The 25,413-nt window shown below is 38.2% G+C and overlaps 1 protein-coding gene across 3 annotated transcripts in view; it reads left to right on the top strand.

The window, feature by feature from the left end:
• Nucleotides 1–13,582: 13,582 nt before the first annotated feature.
• FHIP2A (FHF complex subunit HOOK interacting protein 2A) overlaps nt 13,583–25,413 on the top strand; it is a 48,370-nt gene continuing 36,539 nt past the window's right edge. For 2 of the 3 annotated variants that reach the window (XR_006354835.1, XM_043984578.1), the window contains exons 1-2: nt 13,583–13,755; nt 20,922–21,000. Coding sequence is in view for 1 of the 3 variants with exons in the window: in XM_043984578.1 (XP_043840513.1) it covers nt 13,711–13,755; nt 20,922–21,000 (124 nt within the window). In the remaining 2 variants the exon portion in view is untranslated. Of the gene's footprint in view, nt 13,756–19,013; nt 19,034–20,921; nt 21,001–25,413 lie in introns of those variants that run through there. The other variant, XM_043984579.1, reaches the window with a different exon arrangement.

The raw sequence follows: 25,413 nt of genomic DNA, 5'->3' as shown, positions 1-25,413 counted from the left end.
GGCTCATGATTTGGGTTTTTATAGAGATTTTTTTTTGGGGGGGGGTCCCCTCATGCACAGGGTGAGCTCACATTCTAACATCCAATCCTGTCTCATCCAGGGTGTGTGTTCAGCTTGTGATCAGGGTATAGGTACATGGTCCGAAAAGGGGAGGGGGAAAAGGTCAAATCAAGGAAAGAGGGGAAAGGGTGAAACTATGGGAGGGGTAAAACCACTTCAAACCACTCTATCCAGGTAAGGAGGGGCAAGGGGGAAGAAGGGAGTGATGGTACCAGGAGCTGGTACTGGGGTGGAGTTAGGACTTAGGAATGCAAAAGGGGGGTAGTATCTGAGTGGGGTCTGCTCTAGCACTAACAGGAGACATCGCTTGCCTGGTCATGAGGTGTGTTGTAGCAACAGGATAACAAGGACTGGGGGTTTGGAATGTAGGTAAGGGGAAGAGCGGCTACCAGGGTACATCAGGTTCAGTAAGGCAAAATACATGATTTCTATTATAATCTATGGAATAATACATGAACAAAATGATCTGATTATAACAGAGACTGGGGCCTGAGTACCTTCCAGACCCCATCCTCAGAATCTAAACTGACTCAAGTCCACCTATGCCATACAAAAGAACTAAAATTCTAGACCAAATTGCTCATAAAGATGAGTCTTCCTGATTCCAAGCCCAGTGCTCTACTATACCACCTAGCTGCCTGTAAACAAGTTTCAGAACACCTAAAATCAATTAAATTAAACTTTATCATAAAATCAATTTGAAAACAGCTTCCTCAGAAAAGTTCCTTCAACCACTTTCTCTTCTGTGTTTTCTTCAGTTTCTTTCTAGCAATGAAAGGATATATTTCTTTTAACTGCTCTAAAGCTAACACTTTAAAAAATTGTCTTTCCATAGCTTAGCAAGTATATCTTCATAGATAACATCGCTCACTCTCTTTCTGAATCCAAAGGAAAGTCCCACATAGCACACATTGTTCATAGAACCTCATGGTTCACAGATAAACACCTTCTTTCTGACCCCATCAGAAGAGGTGCTTCACATTAAGCCATTTCTTAATTGGCTTTTACCAAAATCAACTACTTTCCCAACATTCTTTTTTGCTCTTTAAAGGTAGTTCAATATCTATAGTCTCTGTGATAGTGACTTTCAAAGCAAGTGCTACATAAGCAAAACATGTGATGCATCTGTTCCTTCTCCAATCTCAAGGCCATTATCTAGTTCAGGTTTTTGTCATCTTTTACCTCCCCTATTGTTAGTCTCCTAACTGATTTTCCTGTCTCCAGTCTCTCTCCTCTCCAATCCAGCCAGGTGCCAAAACTATCTTCATAATGCACATGTGTATTAGTGAGCATTCATTAAACACAAGACTAATATTTGGTAATACAGAGGAAGGCAAAAACTATATCACTTCCCTCCTCAAAGACCTTAGGAAAAATAGAAATCGTTCAACCAGTTTTTAAAGCCCTCCATAAAGGATTAACACACACACACATATATCCAATTGGGTGGAATAATCTTTTTAATCTAAATGAGCCCAACACTTTTCAGAATTGGCTCAAAGACCTCAATCTCATCAGAATTGTGTCAAGGAGGGAATAATATACACACTCAATTGGATGGAGTAATCTATCTAACCCTGCAGGAAAATAGGAGGGGAAGGGGATAGAGAGGGGCAAAAGAAGGGAGGGCAGATTGGGGGAGGGGACAGACAGAAGCAAATCCCTTTTGAAGAGGGATAGAATGAAAGAAGATAGATAAAGGGGCAGCTAGATGGCGCAGTGGATAGAGCACCGGCCCTGGAATCAGGAGTACCTGAGTTCAAATCCGGCCTCAGACACTTAACACTTAACTAGCTGTGTGACCCTGGGCAAGTCACTTAACCCCAAATTGCCTCACTAAAAACAAACAAAAAAAACAAATGAAAGAAGATAGATAATAAAGTAAATATCATGGGGAAGGGAATAGGATGGAGGGATACAGTTAACAATAGTAATCATGAAAAAGAGAAAAGGGGGAAAATTGTGCAAAAAATATTTATAGCAATTCCTTGTGGTGGCTAAGAATTGGGAATCAAAGGAATGTCCATCAATTGAGGAATGACTGAAGAAGCTGTGGTATATGATTGTAGTGGAATGGTATTGTGCTATAGGAAATAACAAACAGGATGATCCCAGAAAAACTTGGAAAGACTCATATGAACTGATGTATAGTGAAGTGAGCAGAACTGGGAGGACATTGTGCATAGTGGCAGCAGTATTGTTCGATGAGCAATTGTGAATGATTTAACTACTCTCAGCAATACAATGATCCAAGACAATTCCAAGGGACTAATGATGAAGCATACTATCCACCCCCATAGAAAGAACCAATAAAAAGAGCACTTGTGGATTGTACATATATAACCTATATCAGATTGGTTGATGTCTTGTGGAGGGGGGAGGAAAGGGAGGGAGAAAAATTTGGAACTCTAAATCTTATGAAAATGAATGTTGAAAACTATCCTTACATGTAATGGGAAAAAAATAAGTGTTTGTTGCACTGAAAAAAAAAGTCTTAGGACCTAGTTTCTTTCAGGGCAAAATGGACACAATACTTGAATGAAGTATCTCCTAGGGCAGTAGTGAAAAAAAAAAGCTCTTTGGGAACACAGAAAACAAACATGAACTGTCAATTAATGGTGATGGTGATGGTGATGAGTGATGTTATCACCCTAGTTGATTCTTTCATTATTATTAGCTAATATTAATTAATCTCTTTGGTGATAGTTCTTGACAGTGTAATATAGTCCCTGACCCTGGGCTCACATACCCTAAAATCTTAGTGAAAGAAAGATATCAGAGATAGCAGACAAAAAACATTTCAAAGAGAGGCAGATTTCCTAACTGAATCCTGTTCTCTTTTTAGGCAGTTTCTCAGATGATAATTAGTGTGGGAAATATGGGCCCCCCCTCAAAAGCTGATTGAAGTTGTCTGGGGAACAATTAATGTCTGGGAGGTGAATTTCAGGTGGGAGAAGGGTGCTAACTAATGGCTCCTTTCCTTCACCCCTCTCTAGCAATCAGGATCATATGATGAGAGAGATCCAAGGCTGGTCACATGGATGAGGAGTTTAGAGGGCTGCCCCTTTGACTATACTGCATTCCAATTGGCTAGCATTTGGCACCAGTGGCTTGACTCAAAAATTGTAACTGAGGAACACGGGAGAGCCCCCCCTCCAGTCCCATGCTTGCTTGCTGCCATTTCCATTAGGGAGCTGGCCCATTCGCATGGGAATGTATAAATAAAGACTTTTGATACTTCTCCAACACAGAATCCTAGAAATTTTTAAATGGGGTTTCTCACAATTAGTTACTAAGTTATATTAACCTCTTTCTTCTACTAGAATTTATACTATATATGTGCTCTGGGTCATTGTAGTCAAGACATGATTCAGATGTAACCCAGGCTCTTTTCTTTAACATGATAGAGAAAAATCAGCAAGTTGGTTGAATTGTTCACATCTCAGTTATACTGCTATCATGTAGGGAGAAAACAAAATCTAAACTGTTCTTCTTGTTTTTGGCAAGTTCATTGACAGAAAATTCAAACTTTTTACAAATTTGTTTCTTTTTAACTTTTAAATTTTATTTTGAAGGTAAGAATTAAAACATCTTCATAACAGTAGAATTTTTAAAAATTTAATTGTACATGAAACTATAAATCTATTACATACTTGTTAATCCTTTTAAATATATAATAAACTTATTGTGTAACCTTAAAAAAGCCCTCCATAATTTGGCTGCCACCAAGATTTCCAGACATATTTCTCCTTACCACTCTAACACCCATACCCTCTTCCATTGTAGTTGACCTAGCTACTTGCTATTTCCCACACTTGATCATTTCATATTCCATACCTGTGCATTCACACTAATTATGTCCCCATTCCTGTAATATGCCATATCTATCTCTGGGGAGACCAGGACATTCAAAGAGGGGAAGAAGTTAGGCTGCAGAATCATTTAGGGACTGGACTTATCAGGAAGGAGGAAGAGTGAACTACAGGCCTACAGATGAACACAACAAACATCTCAACAAGACAGAATGAACTTTAAAGGAGGAATGAGTGATCATCTAATGATGATGGGAAAGAAAAGTCTGAAATCAACTGTGGAATATGTCATATTTTTCCATTGACTTTGTGTGTCAGGCAGCGTAAAAGAAATAGAAACCTTTAGAGATGGTTCAAAGGGATGAAGTGTCTTTGTAAAAAAAAATGTTTCAATAAATACTAGAAGATGAGAATCATGTGAGAGGAAGAAATCTAAAGAAATTTGCTTTTTTTTTTTAACAGTAGAAGAGGGTTTGAGGTGATAGAAAAGCATAGAAATTGAGGAGGATTAAGGATGAAATGGATGTGGGTAAGTGTGGGGAGATAAATGAAATGGATAAGAATGAAGGGTGTTAAGTAAGAGGAAGGTAAGTAGGTACCAAGAGAGGTTATCCTACTACAAGTGCAATAGAAGAATAGGAGATAGACCATTTCCTCCTCCTACTCTGTGACCAATTGTTCCATGGCCCCATCCTGGGCTGCCTTCCCTCTTCATGCCCTAAGGACCATAAAGCTTAAGGTGCATAGAAGTAGTTCTTCTCCAGATGTAAGGGCCTGCTGGTCTGTCTTGGCTGAAGCTCAATAAAATAACAGAAAGCATATAGAATATTTGTGTTTTAAAAGCAACAATGATATGATTCTTATTTAATTTACAAATGCCTTTTCAATTAACTAATATTCACATCCAATTCAAAGAATGCACAGAAAACCCAAGGTTATGGCTTTTATGTGCTTTGAAATGGAATTTTAATGGTATGATGTGGCTCTGACCCTATTTGAAGCTCATTTGTAGCCATTACTTTGTATTCCTTTTCATTATGATCTTGGGAGCATAGTACCCTAGGGATGTGGCAGAAAAAAGTAAATACAATCTCTCACCTTCCATTTCTGAGTCCTTTACCATGCATCTACTTAGTCTCCTAGAGCTTGGCTTCCTTTATGCTCCAACATTAATACACCCACCACTTTCGATTAAAACTTCTCTTCTTTCAGGGTCCTCTTCTCAGCTAACTAATGTGTCAGACATTATGCTAGGTGTCTATATATGTAATAGGGGGACTGGTCAAGAAGGACTGGGCTGACATTGACCAAACCATTTTTAAAGCTGCAAATGCAAAAATAAAGGAGTCCCTCTTCTCAAAAAACTTATAGTCTACAAGGGGAAATAATTAAGTACACACACACACACACACACACACACACACACACACACAACATATAAAAAGTAGGTACAAGATAATTTGAAGGTTGAAGCATTAACACCTGGGGGAATCAGGAAAGGCCTCCTGTAGGAGGAAAGACTTGAGCTGAGAGTCAGAGCTAAGGAGGAAGTACATTCCAGGCATGGGAGAGGTGAGTCTTTATTCTTTCAATAAGCATTCATTTAGTACTAACTACGTATAGGATGCTGTGCAAGTGTTGGGGAGACAAAGATTGAAACAAAAAAGTCCTTGCTCTCTAAAAGTTCACATTATTCCAAGGTGCAACATGTACCCAGACAAGTGACTACAAAAAACAATACAAAATACAAAAGGAAATACAGTGATTTTGGCACAGAGAGCACTTCCAAAAGGGGGAATCAGGAAAGGCCTAGTGGAAATGACAATTGAGTTGAGCTTTGAAAGAAGGTAGAAATTCCAAGAGGTAGAAGTGAGCAAAAATTTTTCTAGCACAGGAGTCAGTCCTTGCAAAGGCACGGAGATAGGAAATGGGATGTGTAAATTGGCAAGTTGGCCAATTTAGCTAAGACAGAAAGTGCATGGGGGGAAGCATATGAAATCATTATGGAAAGACTTACTGAAAGACTATTATGGAAAGACTTACTATGAAGGACTTCAAAGGCCAAGTAGAGGAATTTGTATATTGTCCCAAAGTTGGGAGCTACTGGAACTTCTTGAGCAGGATGACATGGACAGAACTGTGCTTTATGATTATCAATTTGATAGCTGTGTGGAAAATAGATTGGAGAAGAGAGAGTCGAAACAAAGAGATTAGTTAGGAAGTAAATGCAATGATCTAGGTAAGAGGTAATGAGGACATGAACTAGGATAATAGTTGCATGCAGAGAGAGAAGAGGATGAATATGAGAACTGTTATGTGTTGATAAGACTTAGAAACTAATTAGATGGGGAGCGGAACCAAGTGAAAGTGAAGTGTTGAGGCTGATTCTGAATGTGCCAACCTGTGTAACTGAAAGGATAATAATACCCATGACAGAAATAAGTGGAGAAGAGAGTAGAGTTTATGCAGAAGGGGAAAGTAGCTCTGTTTTAGACATGTAGAGCTTGAGATACCTATGGAACATTTAGAAAGATGTTTATTCAGTAGTTATCTATATTGGAATTCTATAATTATGAAGTATCCTTAATGAAAATGGGAATCATCTAGTTACAATTTACCTAGATTTTAGCAAAGTGTTTCACAAAATAACTCATATTGTTCTTGTAGAAAATGTAGAGATGCTGCCTAGATGACAATACAATTAGTTGGATTTCGAATTGGTTGAATACCTGAACTCAAAAGGATAGTCATAAATGATTTGATGCTGTATAACACTCTAGGCGATGTGTGCTAACCATGTCTTTTTTTTTTTTTTTTTACCATTTTTATCTATGAGATAGATGAAGGCATAGATGGATGCTTAACAAATTTGGAGATGACATATAGCTGAGAGGCATAGTTAACACACTGGTTGACTGATTTAGGATGCAAAAAGATCTTGGTAGCCCAAAATAATGGGCCAAATCTAATAGAATAAAACTTAAAGTCTTAAATGTAGTTTTGAAAAATTGACTTCACAAGTACAAGACAGGGGGAGGGTCGTGATTATCTTGTACCTGTGAATATCTGGGAGTTTAGGAGAATATAAGCTTAATATAACACAATAGTGTGATGTGGCAGCTAAAAAATCCAGTGTGATCTTTGGCCTCATGAAAAGGCATAGTTTTCCAAAATGCAGAGGTGGTAAGTCTACAGTACTCTGCTCTGGTCAGAATATATTAGGAATATTGAGCTCAGTTCAAGGTTTCCTAGTTTGGGAGAGAGCTGAATAAATTTCCATAAGGCAGCCAGAAATCTGAAGGGCCTTGAGTCTTTTTGTCAAAGGAGTTTTATATGTTTCACATGGGGAAAACTCAAGGGGGATGACAGTTGTGTTAAAATATTTGAGGGATTGTCATATATGAGAAGGATTTAATTTGTTCTGCTTGGCCCCAAATGGAAGAACCACAGAAAAAATGAGTCAAAGTTGCAAGAGACAAATTTAGGCTGGGGTGGGGGTTGGGGGAGGAGGAAACATCCTAACAATCAGAACTATCTCAAAGCAGGAAAGGGCTGTCCTGGGAGGTTTACATTGCTTCATTAGAGGTCTCTAGTCATAAGGGGGATAACAGTAATCACATGCATTGTAGCTCTATAGTGCTATAGTGTATCGGGGGTGCTTTTAATAGTAGCAAAGAACTAGAAACAAAGTAGATGCCCATGGATTGGGGAATGACAACAAATTGTGGTATGTGTAATTGAATATTACTGTGCCATTAGAAAAAATAAATATGATGTATACAGAAAAAACTTTTATGAACTGATATAGATTGAAGGAATCAGAGTCATGAAAACAACATATACAATGACTATAACAATATAAATGGAAAGAACAACCACCAAACAACTGAAAGTGTGTTACAAAAAGAAAAATCAAGCATGACCTTCAAGAAGAGATATGAGAAGATAGTTTTATTTTCTAGAAGTTTGGCTGTGAAAGGGAGAGAGAAAGTACACGATAACCTGAGAAGATGATGGATGGGAAGGATGGGAAAGAAATGGACATGCTTGTTAGTGGTTGGGAAGTAGTCAGGGAAAGACTGAGACTAGAGAAAGAGGAGGGGGGAGTTTAAGCTTTTGGGGAGCTGGGGGGGAATGGGATCAAGGGGCACAAGTTAAAGTGATTAGCCTTCATGACAAGAGCCATCAGACACAGGAGCAAAGTCAATGATGTCAAGGAATTTGGAGGTATAGAAGAGATAGTTCATGACAACAAGTTTATTTTCTTGGTAAACTATTAGGTGGGGTACTTCATTGAGAGGAAGGGGGAAGGTAAGTTGTGAAAGGCTTCAGAAAAAAGGAAAAGATTTTGAACAGCCATTATTATAGAATCCATAAAGAAAAAAAAACCCAATTACTATATAAGTGAAGGTCTAGTTGGGATTAATTAAGATAAATTTGCAATGGTCCCAATCTGTATGGTTGACTAAGTGTGTGACTACCTGCAGTGCCATTCAGGAATATGAAAAGAAAAAGGTGGGGGGTGGGAGGCATCCCATGGTTGAAGTTTGGCAAGCAATAGCAAAAGGGGACAGGAGATTTTAGATATGACAGTAGTTAAGCTGAGCTGATTAACTATAGGGTCAAGAACAAAATGAGAGGAAAATGAAGCCAGAGCAAAGTCTGGAGAATTTCAGGCTAGATGAGAAAGAGTGGACCACTGAGAGACTTGAAAAGATAGGAGACGATCAGTTCATGGAAGTAGAACATATGAGTGATGATGATATCAAGGTTCTGACCATTCTTATGTGTAGCTGAGATGGATTGAAAGTGTGGGTCATGTGAATTAAGGAGACTGATGACCAGGAAGGCCAGAGGGGACACTCATATATGTTTGTGGGGACACACTGATATATATGTACATATATGCTGATGATTGTGCCATACATAACCTATATCAGATTGCTTGTTCTCTTGGGGAGGGAGGGAAGGAAGGAAGGCAGGGAGAAAAATTTGGAACCCCAAATCTTACAAAAATGAATGCTGAAAACGATCTTTACAAACAATTGGAAAAAATAAAATACTATTAATACTAGAAAAATATATAGGGGCAGCTAGGTGACGCAGTGGATGAAGCACTGGCCCTGGATTCAGGAGGACCTGAGTTCAAACCCAGCCTCAGACACTTGACACTTACTAGCTGTGTGACCCTGGGCAAGTCACATAACCCCTGTTGCCCCACCCCCCCAAAATATGTGTGTGTGTATGTATGTGTGTATATATTGATGTATATATATATATATATATATATATATATGTCTCTTGAATTTTCTGAGTATAAAGGCAGAAGTTGGGGTAGAAAGTAAGGTTGTTGTGAGCCTGGTATTAAATTCCTTGAAAAAGAAGGGAGAAGGGGCAGCTAGGTGGTACAGTGGATAGAGCACCGGCCCTGGATTCAGGAGGACCTGAGTTCAAATCCGGCATCAGACACTTAACACTTACCAGCTGTGTGACCCTGGGCAAGTCACTTAACCCCAATTGCCTCACTAAAAAAAAAAAAAAAGAAAAAGAAGGGAGAATAACCAGATAACTGCCACAATGGTCTGGATAGGGAGATAAATGTAGATGAAGGGATCCTCAAAGAAGGAAAAGTCACTGAATAATGGGACAAATGAAAAGAGATTTAACTCACAATAAGCATTTTTTAAAAGTACATGCATGTAGAAAGGCAATATGTTAACATAAAGCAAGGACTCATTACAAATAATGGAATTTCAGGCTTTTTGTAAGATTTAAAGGTCATGTAGTAAGCATTTATTAAGCACCTACAGACTGCTGGGCATTGTGCCAAGCACCTGAGATACAAAGAAAGGAAAGGCAAAAGCCTGTCCCTGCTCTGGAAGAGCTCACAATTTAACAGCAGAATCAACATGCTAACAACTATGTAGAGCTATATACAGAATAAGTGGGAGATGATCAACAGAGTGGAAAGCACTAAAATATTAAGAGGGATTAGAAAAGGCTTCCTCTAGAAGGTATGTTTTTAGCTTGGACTTGAAGGAAGCCAGGTGGTAGAAAGCAGGAAGACAAACATTCTAGGCATTGGGTACAGCCAGAGAAAATTACAGGTAGAGGGGATACATTGGTTAGTGAGACCTTCTAGTAAATAGGTTCAGATTTAGACAAAATGGAAAAGAAAGCAAAGTTTGTCTTCCATTCCCTTAGTCTCCCCCAGACTTTGAAGGGTCTCTCACCTAGGGAGGAAGGGCTCCCTCTTGTTCTTACCTCTGCTCCCTGTCAAAACAGAATTAGAAAAAGAGCTAGAAAATTCATGGCTAATAAGGCATAATACATTTTTTCTCCCATTAAAACTTGCAATTTTGTTGAGCACAATATACCTCTTTTGCTGAAGCCAATGAAGTCAAAATCTAAGTTGTGGGATTCTGAACATCAACCCTTAAATAGCTGGAGAGTTTAGGGAACCTCCCCACTGTTTCTCAAATCATATCAGCAAGATACATATAAGATAAGGATTGATGTATTATTTTCTCTATGATGAGAAAAAGAATATTTTTCCACGTCCTAAATGAGAATTTTAGCCCAGTTTGTCTGTCTTCATATCTAGAAATTAGATGGAAAGGAGTCATTGTAAAGCAAAGAAATACATTTATTGTGTATAGCTAGCATACACAGAGTGACAATCAGGACAGAAATTGTCTAATGCAAACAACTCTAAATGAGGTCTGTTTTAAATAGACCACTCCATACAATTAGTGGTTGTAAGGTATATTGTAAATATAAAATGCCATATAAATGCATAACAATTAGGGTAGGAAATTAATTACAGTTAGTACTTGAACCTAACCAAGTTAGGCAGTTGTGATCTAAAAAAAAGGGAGTGCAGGTGGAGGCCTTGGTTGAGCCTGACACAATTATCCAGATGAAAGATTATGTGTCAACAGTAGGAATTGTATCAGAAGCAGCCTGACTTCACTCTCTGAATTTAAGATACAAAAAGCTAAAGACAAATGTGCCTGCAAATGAGCGTAATTAAGAATGAAGGGAACAAAAACCAGCAGGGGAAAATAGGGTCTATTTACTGTTTCTCTTCCCCCAACCTTGACTTTAGACCCTCCTGCTTCATTTCTTTTTTGTTTTTGTTTTTGCAGGGCAATGAGGGTTAAGTGACTTGCCCAGGGTCACATAGCTAGTAAAGTGTCAAGTGTCTGAGACTGGATTTGAACTGAGGTCCTCCTGAATCCAAGGCCAGTGCTTTATCCACTGCACCACCTAGCTGCCCCCTCCTACTTCATTTCTGACCTTTTCTTACATTTCACCTTCATTTTTTTCAACCAAAAACAGTTTCAAATTTTCACTTAGTACTCAGTTGTCAAGACCTTGCATATATAGAGCACAGACCTAGGGCAAGTCTCTATAGGCTTCAGTTTTCTCATCTGTAAAATGAAAGAGTTGAAATAGATGATTTTAAGGTCCTTTTCACTGCTAACATATGATTTTAGAATCTTATGAACTTCATGTGGATTTAAAAACATTTTAATTTTTAAGATACCAATAAATTCCACAGATCTCTATCAAGCGAAATTTTCTTTTTACCAACATAACAGATAAATGCCCTTAGACCTGACTTTTATATCTATTTTAAGGATTTTCCAAATAACATACTTGATACTTCCCTTCAGTCAGGAGTTAAGTCTACTGGTTCTCCCCCTTACAAAAGTTTCCTTGGCCTCTTCCCTAGACCTTCACACTATATTTAAACTTCTCACACCATGATTGGAAAATAAAGTAACCATTTTCTGCGTTCCATTCTATTTAGCTGATTACATTCCCTACACTCAAGACCCTGCCATATTGTATTAACACTGTTCTGATGTATGTCAACAGAGCTGACCTACTTATCAATCCCCTTATTCTCAGTGTGCAGTTTTCCCCCAAGGCAATGATTTAAATGACCAACCTAATAAAGTTCTTACAAAAGCTGGGGTCCTTCCACCCCTTATATTATTATACTCAATCTTCCATCTTGGTATGTATACATCTCATATATAAATATTAACAAGTTGTTTTCTCCATTAACAGGAAAGCTCTTGGAGAGCAAGGATCTTGTTATGGGGGAAAATAGGTGGGAATTTGAGATAGGGGTAGGGGTCCTTAGGAATTCCTCTTTAAAGAATTACACCCTCTTGCACACAAAACCAATTAGAATAAAATGATAGTTTATTTAGGGTGCTAGGGAAAAGAAACCAAAAGAGAAATCCTTGGACTTCTTCTCACGGGGAGAAGGCATAGATAGCACAGAGCATGGCTCTGAGATACTATCTCCATGAGCAGGAGACAGACAAATACTTTTATAGAGGACTGATGGGGGTGATCATCTGACTGGGAAAAGTTCCCTAATTAGGGGAGGACCATCCCCCACTGGTGGTGGCTGAGGGAGTTGGGTGATGGGTGACTGTGAATCTCTCAAGCCATCTCTCTCCTCCTCTGCCACAAAGGCAGCAGCCACACCTAATTTTATCTCCCCGAGGGGTGGAGGAGACTGGAATGATGGGTGGTCCTGGAGCTAGCTCATTCCGGATCAAGCACCACTTATCTCTTTAGGTGTGCCTGTCTTTTGTTTTAGTTTCTCCAGGAAAAGGTTCTTTGATTTACCCCAGAGAACTTCTGGGGTGCTCGGCCCATGACAGATCTCTTCTGTTTTGTTTTGCTTTCTGGTCTTTGTATCCCTATACTTAGCCCTGTGCTTAAGAAATGTTTGTTGACTGACATACTGACCTGAATACTTGGCTCTTCACACAGTCCCAGATCCTCAGCTTCTTTATAGCCCGAATTTTAAAAAAGTAAAAATAAATTAATTAAAACGCTATGTTCCACATACTTAGCTAAGGTTTCCTAAGGACACGTTCATCTGTGGTCCCCAAACCTCTTCTCCTTCCATTAGCATGCAAGCCCTTTAAAGTCAGGGATTGGGTTTTTGCCTTTCTTTGTTAGCACCGGTCCTGGCACAGGATAGGCGCTTAATAGTTTAGTACACAAGCATTTATTAAGCGCCTACTATGTGTCAGGCTCTGTGCCAAGTGCAGGGGACACGAAGACAGAAAACAGTCTCTGCCCTCAGGAAGCTTACAGTCTAACGGGGGAGACCACGTGTCAACAACTGTTTTGTGGTCGTTCACCATCCCAGACAGATACCGGTCTTCTCACCAGCCCAATTTTATTGTTTTTAGGTAAAAATAAATGAATAAATACCGAATTCCCTATATCTATGTGTGCCTCCTAAGGAGTTGGGTCCCCGCAAACCCAAAGGATGGGCCCTTTTCCATGGCTTCTTTCCCCGGTTGGCCCAGAGCATCATGGGTCAGCTCCTTCCCTCCTCCTCCCCAGCCCCGTGTAGCTTCTCTCCCCTCTTCCATCCCCTCCTCCCCTCCTCCCCCCCTCCCCCGGTTTCTCTCTCCCCTCCCCCCACTTCTCTCCCAGGGCCGGAGGGGCGGGGAGGCCTCGGCCGCGCCCCCTGGCGGCCCGGGAAGGCGGAGCGGCGGCGGCGGGCGGAAGGAGCCCGGTGTCAGTACAGTGCCACGGTGTCTGCTGAGCCGTAGCCTCAGGGGATCCCCCGGCGGCCGCCCGCGTTACCCCCACCGCCGCCGCTCCCCGGCTGCCCCGCTGGGCCTGCCGCCACCGGCTCCCGCTCCCTCTCTAGCTCCGTTCGTCCCGCCCCGCGCCCCGCGCCGCACCGGCCTTCACTCTGGAGCGGCCCCGGCAGCCGCAGCAGGGGCGGCGGCGGCGGATCGAAGAGCTCTCCAGGTCGTCCCGGGAGAAGCTGCTGCAGTCCCGGGACAGGATGTTCTCCAAGTTCACGTCCATCCTGCAGCACGCCGTGGAGGCGGTAAGGCCGCGGGGCCGCGGGCGGCAGGGCACGGCAGGCCGGGGATCCCCGCAGGGCCTACCTGACGGGCCCAGGACTCGGGGGCATGGCTCGGGGACCCCGCGAGGATCGCGTCCTCGGCCAGGGAGGCCTCCTGGAGGCGGAGGGCAGACCCGGGAGGGTTCGGGGTCTATCCTGGCCTCCCCGGGGCTAGTGTCCCTGGCCCCGGTCTTGGCGGGGGAGGGGAGGAGGAAGGAGAAGAGGGTGACCCTGGCTCGTGGCTCCGAGCTCGGCTCTGCGGGTCTGGGGCCCCGGCGCCCTGCACGGCTCGGGGTGGGGCGCAGCCAGGGGATACCCCCCACCCCATTCCTCCTTCACCTAAGCTGAGGCGGGCCGCCTGACACCTGGGCCGGGGCACAGCACCCCCACTCCTGGGCTTCCTGGACCGTTAGCCCGCCCCTGGAAAAAGCCTTCCGGCCTGAGCCCAAACAAAACAAAGAACCGAACCCCCAGGGTTTGTTTTGGTTTTCTTGAAAGGAAGGAGGAGGTGCTTCCTCGATATGCACCCCGACTTTTCCGGGAGCCCGGCTCCTTTCTTAAGCCCCTGCTGGCTCTTTGCTTTTTTTTTTTTTTAATTATTCCAGGCCTTTAGGTGCACTTGATTGATTTTTGCTGGGGCTTGGAAGGGGAGGGGGCATTTAATGAAGTATGGATTTAAACAATAACCAAGCTCTCACTGATGCCATCTGTTTCCTTTCTTTCCCCTTTCCTGGATCTTTTTTTGTTTTTAATCTAGCAATTCTGTTTACCTTTTCAGAATTTCAGAGACATGTATGTAAAGATGCTCTCTAATAAAGAGGGAGGAAGAGAGAAATAGATAAATGAGCAAACAGAAAATGTAACAGTGACTTATTTTTTTTTTTAATTCTTGGCTTATTTTAGACTGATATGGTTTAGATTAATTTCCCCCAACTTGAAATAGTTCTTGTCTTCATAGTCTATTTCCACATTCATTTTTTAAAAATAGTGTTCATAATTTTTGAGTTTATGGCATGACAGGATATTTAATGATCAATGGAATCTTTCCAGTAGTTATAACTCCTTTATTATTGGGATCATTAACATAATAAAAATTTAAAACCACAACATAAAACTTTTGTCAAGTGAGAGTTTAAATCCACAGTTGTTGATTTTAACTCTGTTGGAAGCACTGTGGGAAATCTTGTACAGTATGATATCAGGAAAGAGTGAAATTTTCAACAATTAAGAGTAGTATTGAAGCTAGAGAGAATATGATAGATTTACAAATTCAGGTTAGGGTACATCTTGGTTTTCTTTGTTCACCTCAGTCTACTAATTAACCTCATCCTTAGTGTTGTATTCCAAATATATTTAAAATTCCTCCAATTTAGAATAGCAAGGATTTAAAAAAATCTTTTTATTTAATATGGTCTATACTAGGTCACTGTTTCAAATCATTTGTCTTTCGAGGATGATGTTTGTGGCAGTTGTATTTTGAAAAGGTAGAAGACAACCTTTCTTCCCCTTTTTCCCAATAAAATTTGAGTCTATCTTAAAGCTCAAAGTTTTCTGCCTTTATTTATCTTAACTTCTGTAATTGCAAATGTTGGCATCCATAGACTGTCTCTAATATTGAGTTCTTTGGTTCCCTTCAGGTTGTTGATGGAAATCAACAATCCTTTTTTCCTATGATCTTAGGAACTAAGGTGGTCCTATGAATTTAAACAATTTGTAGAACTATTAGTTTAGCATTAATGTTTTGTCAGTGTTGTCTCCTCTATTTGCTTTCCTATGATGTTAGATTTTATTAGAATTTGCTTCTTTGTAGACTGAACAACTTTGCACTTTTAACATTTTATCCTAATATTATAGGATAAGGAATAGGGACAGGACCTGTGATTTCATTAATGTAGGGAATTCCGAAATGAGTAAACTCCTACCATTTCATTTCTGCAACTTATAGTCTGTTTTCTAGAATGCTGAGAAAGTAAACTGACTTGCCCAGGGTCATGCAGACAGTGTGTGTCAGAAGACAGACTGAAACAAGGTCTTCCTGGCTTTGAGCCCAGTTCTCTTTACCCATCCTCTCATGAAATATTATATTAAATCTTAATTTGAGCGTTCCATGTCTTCACTTTTCGGTGTGATTTCGCTTTAAGTATTCAAAGAACTTTCTTCCATAGTCATCTTTTTTTCTAAACTGTATTAACTCTTAGGATATTTTTTCCTCACAAAATAGTCTTTATTCTTAGCTTATTCTGTTGCTTTTTTATGATTTACCTCTGATGTGTGATTCAGTCTGAATGCAGCGTTCCAAGAGTATATAGGGGTTCCATGAAGACTACACACTCTCTCACTCACACTCAGTGTGGTATTGTTTGTCTTCCAGTGCCTGTGCTGAATAATTTTTCAATCATTTTTAGCCCTTTTGATATTATTGCTATCCAGGTTTCTTCATTCTATGCCATCTCTTTCAATTTACTTATTTCCTGTTTACTGAATCATTAGGATTGTTAAGCAGTTTGTGAACATCCATTAAAACAGTTTGCAAGTGAAAATTTTGCTTGTTTAATAAGGGTTTCTTATTTAGTTTTATCTTAGTTGCAACTGAAATATTTGTAAAGATTATTATTTTAAAATTTTCAATAAGGTACCCTATTTTGGATTTAGGTGAGAAATTCACATCTTGAAAAAAATAATCTATTGACCAAAAAAAATTCTTTTAACAGAATTCCAGCCAACCCTCCAAAGTTTTAACTAACTTCTGTGAACCAGTAAAAAACCATCCATTATACAAGTGTAATCCTCTGTTTATTGTCAGTAAACAGATCAGTGTTACATGCCACACATCTGAGATATGTTTTTATATGATTTGGGAAATATGTCATTTGAAGTAACTAAAGGGGAAATAAGTTGTCCTTTGCCTTAAATTCCTTGGTAGTTTAATTCCAGTTTTAAGGAGTATGTTTCCCCATAGGGTAATATCCCCAAGGCATTATGAAGGGGAATAATTATGTTTACTTTTTGTGTGTATGTGTTGTCTTGTTTCTTTTCAACCAGGTAAGAAGGGATTTTTGAGATAAATAATGCCCAAAATTATTAGTGCAGGCTTTAAAAGGGCAGCTAGGTGGCACAGTGGATAGAGTGTGGGGTCTGAAGTCTGGAGTGCAGAAGACCTGAATTCAAATTCAGCCTCAGATGCTTACAAGTTGTGTGACTGAGCAGGTTACTTAACCTACTTAACCCTGTTTGCTTCAGTTTCTTCATCTATAAAGTGAATTGGAGAAGGAAATGGCAAAGAAAACCCCAAATGAGGTCACAAAGAGTTGGGCAAAACTGAAACAACTGAACATTAACAAGGATTTAAAAAGTCAAATTCCTAATACAACATTTTGTTCCATCTTAAATATGTCTGTAACTCTATTCCAGAACTATTTTATAACAGGTGCATAAAACATTGTGCTGAGAAGCTTAAACAGCAGCATAACCCTTGCCTTTAAGGTTCTTATTATCTTACTGGGGAGATGACATATACAAATACAATTCAATCATAATATAAGGAAGAATATGATTAAATGTCATGAGTGCTACAGACAATAAGTATTAGAGCAGGAGAGAAATCATTGGTTGAAGTAGTTAGTGAGGATCTTTTACAGGCAGTAGACTTGATCTAGGCCTTAGAGAATTTAACAGTTAAGAGAGAGGAGGAACATTAAGTGGCTAGGGAAAAGAGAATAGCCCTAAGGAAAAGAAAGGTAGGATTTATTTATTTATTTTTGAAGACCTGTTTGGCCAGGATAGGTCCCCTAGTATCTTTTCAGTAATAGAAAATATAATGCCACCATTGCTTATATTAATGGAGGAGGGAGAAATATAGATATGTGTGTATGCACACAAACACATATATAGCATATAATACACATTATATGGTTATATATAAATATATATTTGCATATACATAAAACTTTGGTATTAAGCACATGGTTGTTACCAAAGCCAAGAATGTGTTTATTACCCTGAAGGAAACTCAATTGGGGGGGGACGGGACAGTGAGGGTTAAGTGACTTGCCCAGGGTCACATAGCTAGTAAGTGTCAAGTGTCTGAGGTCGGATTTGAACTCAGGTCCTCCTGAATCCAGAACCAGTGCTTTATCCACTGTGCCACCTAACTGCCCCTTCAAATATTTTTTAAGGCAGGTTATAAAAGATTCCTTACCCCCCAGCCCCCACTTGGCAGTTGATCTGTGTAGTATAAAGCAAAACTCTAAAAATAAGAAATCTTAATCACACTTCATTGTTTTTTAGTGGAAGAATTAAAGTTTCTATGTAGTGATTGATTCTAAGTTTCTAGTGTACTACTCTTGCATTCAAACAGATAGTTCTAAGTGGGGAGGAGATCACATTAGACACCGCACAGATAAATATGATATATGATCAGTGTAGTCAAGTTGCAAAACAAAATGTACTATGCTTAGTCCAAAGGGGATTAGTAATGGAATAGGTAGATTTACTAGGGAGTCGTCTTACTAGCCCCCTTATTTGAAATATTGAAAACTTAAACTATTACTTGGACCTATTTAACTTTCTATTTAGAATAAAGTTCTTGTTTAAATCTTACTCTTAGGAGAGAGGTATTTACAAAGCAAGCACATGGTCCGTGTTAATAAAACTTACAGCAAAGGCTCAGTTTTAAGCACTTTCTCAGTGGCCTATCCTGTAAAAAGAGAGTTGCATGGGTAAAATGATCTGGCATAACTGCTGCCTCCTTTGATTCATCTATCATTCTTTCTAAATCTGTTTAAAATTCTCTCTAAAGAATTAAAAATGAAATAAAAGCACTACATCTAAGAATAACCTAGATATGTCTTCTGTAATAGCCACTAAAATTTGAGGTCTGTCACACAACTGGTATTTCTGATGAAACTGAAATATCTTGAAGAAAAATCTTTTAAAAAGTAGGTATGAGAGCTTATGTCTCACTATTAAACTTTTCTCTATTAACTGCTCTTTTCTTTCTCTTTCCCTTGTCTCAATCTTAATGTTCCTCATATTATTCTCAATCTTCCTTACATCTCTTTATTTATTTACACCATTCCTAAGTGCATGTTTTTTTCTTCTTTAACAAAGGATTTTAATGACTTAAAAAATTTTGTATAAATATGCATTTTTCTATAGAAGAAATTAATTTTTTTTCAATCACTAATGTTAGGAGAGGAAGTAGGAAGAGGGAGAAAAAAGAAATGGCTTGACTAAAAATAATAAAAGTTTTGGATTATGGGTAAATATTTTTAATACCTACTTTTTGTTAGAATTATCCGTAAAGCTAACTTGAAGGGTTTCCTTGTTTGATTCTGTGTTCAAATCCTGCCTGAGAAATTGACTAGCTATAGGATGCTGGGCAAGTCATTTAACTTTTCTGAGCCTCAGTTCCCAGTTATTATTAAGAATAATAAGAGCACTTCACAGAGGCGGGTTATTCTAAGAATCAAATGAGATGAGGTCTATAAACTACTTTGCAAATCTTAAAATACTATGTAAATTAAGATATTATTTTGATTCCAGCTCTTTGGCATAGAAGTTGGTCCATAGGGATCCTTTCAGTCTTATATTTCTGCCAAGTGATTTAGAAATAATAAAAAGGGTCACACAATAGGTATCTGACTTTGTTGAGTAGCATATATGAATAGTGGTAAGCCTAGGGACCAGACCTGAAAGTTCATTGAAATAAGGAACTCCCAGGTGAGGGAACTCCTCTACAGGTCTAGACTCTATTTGTAATTTATAGTCTTAGAGTTGCCTACAGCACTGAGAGATTGTGACTAGTCAATGATAACATAGCTAGTATGTGTCAGGTAGGAATTGAAACAAGGCTTTCTACCCATTATACTATACTGCCTCTCGTGTAAGAATACACACATACACATACACATACACATGTATGGATATAAATATGTGTATCTATGCTATGCACTTATGTGTGAATAACCAAATAGAGTTTGTTAAAAGCTTATTTTTTTCTTTTACTTGAAAACATGGGAAGTGTTAGACTATTTAATGGGATGTAAATATCCAAACACATTTGTTTAGGCATTGGTATTTCCAATTTCTAACCCTCTCTGGCAATTCCTATACTTATTAGCTTCCATAAAAACAAGATCAGAAATAGTATGAAATGTTGGGTCCTGTGTTCAGGAGGACATAGTATTATTAATTTCTAGTTCTCAGGTCTGTTCATGCTAAGCCAAGCCTGAAAGAGTCTCTGCCATTCTGCCCTTAACAACATAGTAACATTTTTTTACAAAAATGGGATAAATTATTTCCCAGCATCACAAACAAAATATATCATGTTGTAATTATAATAATATAAACTATATTGCTAAAATAATTGGATCAGTTGTTCTTGGGTCCATACTCTTTTGTTTTTCTTCTCTTTGTTAATAATCGGATTCTGTAGCTGTCATGTATGAAGCGTACAGTTTTGATCCTTAAAATGCCCTGAAATGAATTTCAAAGTAGAAATAGACAATATCCTTTTGAAATATAAAATTGTGACCTAAAGTAACATTGGGTATATTTCTAAAATGACAATTTGCCAAAATTTGTGATATTCATTTAATACCTAGTACTACATAAAATGGGAAGGATTTAATTTTAAATGTTTGTCTCTGAAAGTGTTACTTTTAGTCTGATCACTTAGTTGGCTTTATATATTCTTTTCTGCTGATGTGGAAAGAGTACTGTTGCACATCTTAAAGTCCAAAGTAGAAAGTTCATTCTGCTGATAATAAATATTGCTATGAGTTTTAGTTTAAAAATATTGACAAAATGAGGATGGGTTAACTGTTTTCTTTAATTATAAACATGGTACATCCCTACTAGTAGATTAATAAAACTTATTTTTAAACCATACCAAGAAAAGATAATGGTCTAACAGTAATGCTAAATTGTGATCCTTGTGTTGATCATTTATATTTTCTATCTTTTGTATAAATTCTTGGCTTTGAGTTTTTATGGTTCATTTGAATACTTCATGTAGAGCAAAAGCCATTTAAAAGTTGACATTTTATATGCTGTTATATATAAATAGACTAGAATTTTTCATTCTAGGAAAAATAAAATAATGTTATTTTCTAAATTATGACGTATTTCTTTTTCTTTCTTTATAGCTTGCACCTTCTCTTCCTTTACAAGAAGATTTTGTTTATCACTGGAAAGCAATTACCCATTACTACATAGAGACTTCAGGTAATTTTTGAATTAGGTACAGAAATTGTGTATGAAGAAAAGCAGATTTATGAAATGCTGGGATTTCTTTTCATTACATAAGTTCCCCCCAAAGGGAGTTTTAAAAAAACAACCTCATTCTGCTTTGATTCACATTTTCGAAAGTGCCCTAAGATAACAAAGCAAATAGTCAATATCATCTTTCATTCTTTATTCTCTGTAATTGGAAATGTGTCCATTAGTGTCAGACTCAATTTTTTACTTCCTTTTTTTCAGTTCAATCTGAATAGAAATTTGCAGAAATGTTTATTAAGGGGTCCTACCTTTCCTGATGACTGTTCTCAGCTCTTAAATTCTGCCTCCACCCCCAGCCCTAGCACCATTGAAGAAAATACATTTACCATGACATACTTCAAGTTTTCGTTCATTTTTCAACATTAAGGAGTCTTTCTAGTAATAATTTTTTTTCTTAATGGTAAATAGCAAATAGTCCATTTTGAATAGTCTTTATTGTCTGGTGAATTTGTGGAAAATTCATAAATAATTTTCAAACCAATCATTTTAAAAAATTATTGTATCAGTCAATTGATCAATAAGCATTTATTTAGTGCCAAGGATTATGCTAGGTACTGGGCACACAAAGAGAAAGATGAAACAGCCCTTGCCTCCAGGGAGCTTATATTCTTTTGGAGGAAAATGAGATGTACATATATAAGCAAATACAAAGTATCTCTTTTTGTAAGGAGAGGAATGTTATGGCATTATCAGCTAAGTAGATCAGTGCATTTAGGAGCGGATACTTAAGCTGAGTTTTGAAGGGAGCAAGTTAAATGTTCTAAAAGATGGATGTGAGGAGGAAGGGGAGTGTTTCAGGCATGAATGAAGCAGACAGTGCAAAGACAAATAGCCAGTAACCATCTTTTCACTACCTGTTTTCAGAACTATCCCAGGGAATAAAAAAGAAATGATGTAGTCTCCAGTCTCAAGAAGTTTCCAATCTCTTTGGTAGTTAAAACATTCACACATGAAAATTACTTAAAAGCTGAACAGGGACAAGGACCGGCCTTCTATTTCCTTTCAGATTCCCATAAATTCTCTGGTTCTAGGCAAGAAACAAATAGGAACTTAACAAATGCTGTTAAATACATGTATCATACACACAGTATATATACAAATTGTGTACGACTCAAGTTTCAGCAAATATTCATTAAACACCTATACTTTGTGCCAGGCACTGTGCAAAGTAGCTGGCATAAGCTTGCATTTTATACAAATCAATGTATCAAACCTATACTTACTAGAATGTGAGTTTCTCAAGGTTAGAGACTGTTATTTTAAAAGTTTTTGTCCTTTGTATCCTAGCACTGTGCCTAGAAAGTGCTTAATGATTACTTATCAAATTGAATTATAGCAATGTATACCGTACATATTAAATTTAGAAATTCAGAGAAGACCCAAGTAGAGGAGTTAACCAAGAATTCAGTGTTTTCTTATCCTTTATATTCAGACACTCTTTAAAGCTGGACAAATAACAAATGTATTGTGGTAATAATCTGGGCTTTAAAAAAGTTTTTAAAAAACTTTAATGAATCCATAATGGAAACTTCTTTTGACTTATTTTCTGATATTCTTATCTGTGTCTTCCCGTCAGTCTTTCCCTAGGGGTTGGGGATGGGGGGTGGTGAGGATGCCCAATATGTGCTGGAGACTTTTCTCTGTGTCTTCTAACATTATATTGGTAGCAGTGCAACACTATTTGCTCTCCCTTATTCTTACTGTATGGTTGGGCCATCTTCTTTTGTGTTCAAACATCTCTTGAGTGACATGTTTTTCATCTTTTTGGGTGCAAGTTAATGTTGGTAATAGATTTCATGCAGCCCATTTATGCCTACAGTGAGTTTCTCCATGGCCCTTTGGATCACCCAGTTTTGAGGATCATAAAATCATAGCTTTAAAGCTAGAAAGGATCTTAGAGGTGATAATTCAGTGGGAAGAGTACTAAATTTGGAATCAAAAGACCTTACCTCAAATACCAAAAAGTTCTTCTATTTACTGATTGGTTTGAATCTGGGCAGTTTATTTAATCTTTCTGGGCCTCAGTTTCTTTTTTTTTTTTTAATTTAAATTTTTTTTGGTGAGGCAATTGGGGTTAAGTGACTTGCCCAGGGTCACATAGTAAGTATCAAGTGTCTGAGGTCGGATTTGAACTCATCTCAGTTTCTTTATTAAAAATTAGCATTAGACTTAATGACTTCTGAGCTCTATATTAGAAGTAGTATAGTGGATTAGAAAGACTACTGGTTTGTAGTCATAGGACCTGAGTTCCTATTTCTATTCTGTGCATAATACCTCTGTGATCATGCTCTAGACCTCAGTTTCCTCTTTATAAAAATGAAGGGGTTGAGTTAGATGACTTCTCCTAATCCTTTTTTTTTTTTAGTGAGGCAATTGGGGTTAAGTGACTTGCCCAGGGTCACACAGCTAGTAAGTGTTAAGTGTCTGAGGCTGGATTTGAACTCAGGTCCTCCTGAATCCAGGGCTGGTGCTTTATCCACTGTACCACCTAGCCGCCCCTGACTTCTCCTAATTCTTAATTCTATAATCCTATGGACTCCTTCCAGTTGAAGCCTCAAGTGGCAAAACAACTTGCCTATGGTCACATGAATAGTAGGTTGTGTGTTTTTAAGATAATTTTTCCAATAAAAAAAATTATTTTCTGTCCCTTCTACCTCCTCACTTCCCCCAAATAGAATAAGAAAAACAAGACCCTTATGGCAAATAGTCAAGCAAAACAAATTCCTGTAATAGCCATGGCCAAAAACATGTCTCAGTCAGGATGTGGGTAGCATACTTCATCACTGGACCTCTAGAATCATGGTTGGTCATTGTGCTGATCATAGTTCTTGAGTCTTTCAAAGTTGTTTGTCTTTACAATATCATTATTATTGATGGCATAAATTGTTCTATTTATTTTACTCATTTTGCATCTACTCATACAAGCTTTGCTGGTTTCTCTGAAGCCATCTCTTGTCATTTCTTAAAGTATAGTAGTATTCTATTAAATTTATATATCATAATTTGTTTAACCTTTCACAATTAATTGCTACCCCTTTATGTTCTCGTTCTTTGCTGTTGCAAAAATCGCTGCTATAAATATTTTTGAACATATAAGGTTACAGGTAGTAAGTAATAAATGCCTATTTTGAAATCAGGTCCTTTGACTGCAAGTCTAGCACTTGTCCCACTGTACTTGGCATTGCTATGCCATACTGGAGATGTTTTTGGCATTTTGTAATTTTCAGCTATATAACATTACTACAAGAGTATTGGTGTTAAAAGCTTAAGATCATTGAAATTGTTGCACATTTTGCTGATGTCATATAGGTCACTTCCTTCCTTTTATTAAATTCTGGGCCTAGCTCATTGTCTAATCTATTGTTATAATATAAAAATTGGATAAAAAAGGAGAAAGCACTTTTTTCTGACTAAACTCAATGAGTATAAGGGGCAGCTAAGTGGCTCAGTGGATAAAGCACTGGCCCTGGGTTCAGGAGGACCTGAGTTTAAATCTGGCTTCAGACACTTGACACTTACTAGCTGTGTGACCCTGGGCAAATCACTTAAACCTCATTGCCCCAAATCCCCCCCCCCCCCCCCGCCCGAGTAATAATATCAGTATAAAAGTGGGGGGAAAATACTGGAGGGAAATCTTTAATGTTTACTATGCCTTAACAGCAACTTTGCAAAGTCTAATTAAAAGATTTTAATAACTTAAAAGGGTTTACTTTTGTTTCTTCCTTTATTTAAAAACAAAACCATATGAAGAAATGATGACAGGTAGGATAAATTGACTTTCCCCATATCACATGATAACCAATGACAGGATGAAGAATAGAGCCCAATGGTACTCACTCTCTTTTCTGTGCCTTCCTCTCCTCCCTAGCTTTCCTTCCCTCTTCTCCCTAACCCTGACCCTAAGGATACTCTCAGCTGGTCAATTTTCTTCACAATTCATCTTCAAAGTCAGGTTTTCCAAACTATGGTTAAATAAAACATTTTATTTGTTATTTCAGGAAGTGTTGAGTTGATGTTGCTATTTCCTTCTGTAATCATGTTCTCATGGAAAATACATTGCAATTCTATTTAATTCAAGAACAATTTATTCAGGGCATTATACTGTTGGGCATTGTACTAGTGGAGATACAGACATAAAAAAGATATGCATGGCCCAGTTAGCTTTGTAATTAGGGGAAGATAAAGTAGGAACAAAGAAATATTATACAAATTAGAATTTGATAAGTGCAAAAGAGGTTCATTGTTGGTTATTTTGGACAAACAAGATTTAATTCAGAATATTGAATAGATTCTTTGAACAGGTTTATGGCAAAAGGTATTTTTAATGAGAAAACAAATTATGATCTGGATTCTCCCACA

Source organism: Dromiciops gliroides, chromosome 2 (assembly GCF_019393635.1).
Source record: "Dromiciops gliroides isolate mDroGli1 chromosome 2, mDroGli1.pri, whole genome shotgun sequence".
NCBI lineage: Eukaryota > Metazoa > Chordata > Mammalia > Microbiotheria > Microbiotheriidae > Dromiciops > Dromiciops gliroides.
The sequence above is the reverse complement of the archived record's forward strand: the minus strand, read 5'-3'. Positions and strand labels throughout refer to the sequence as shown.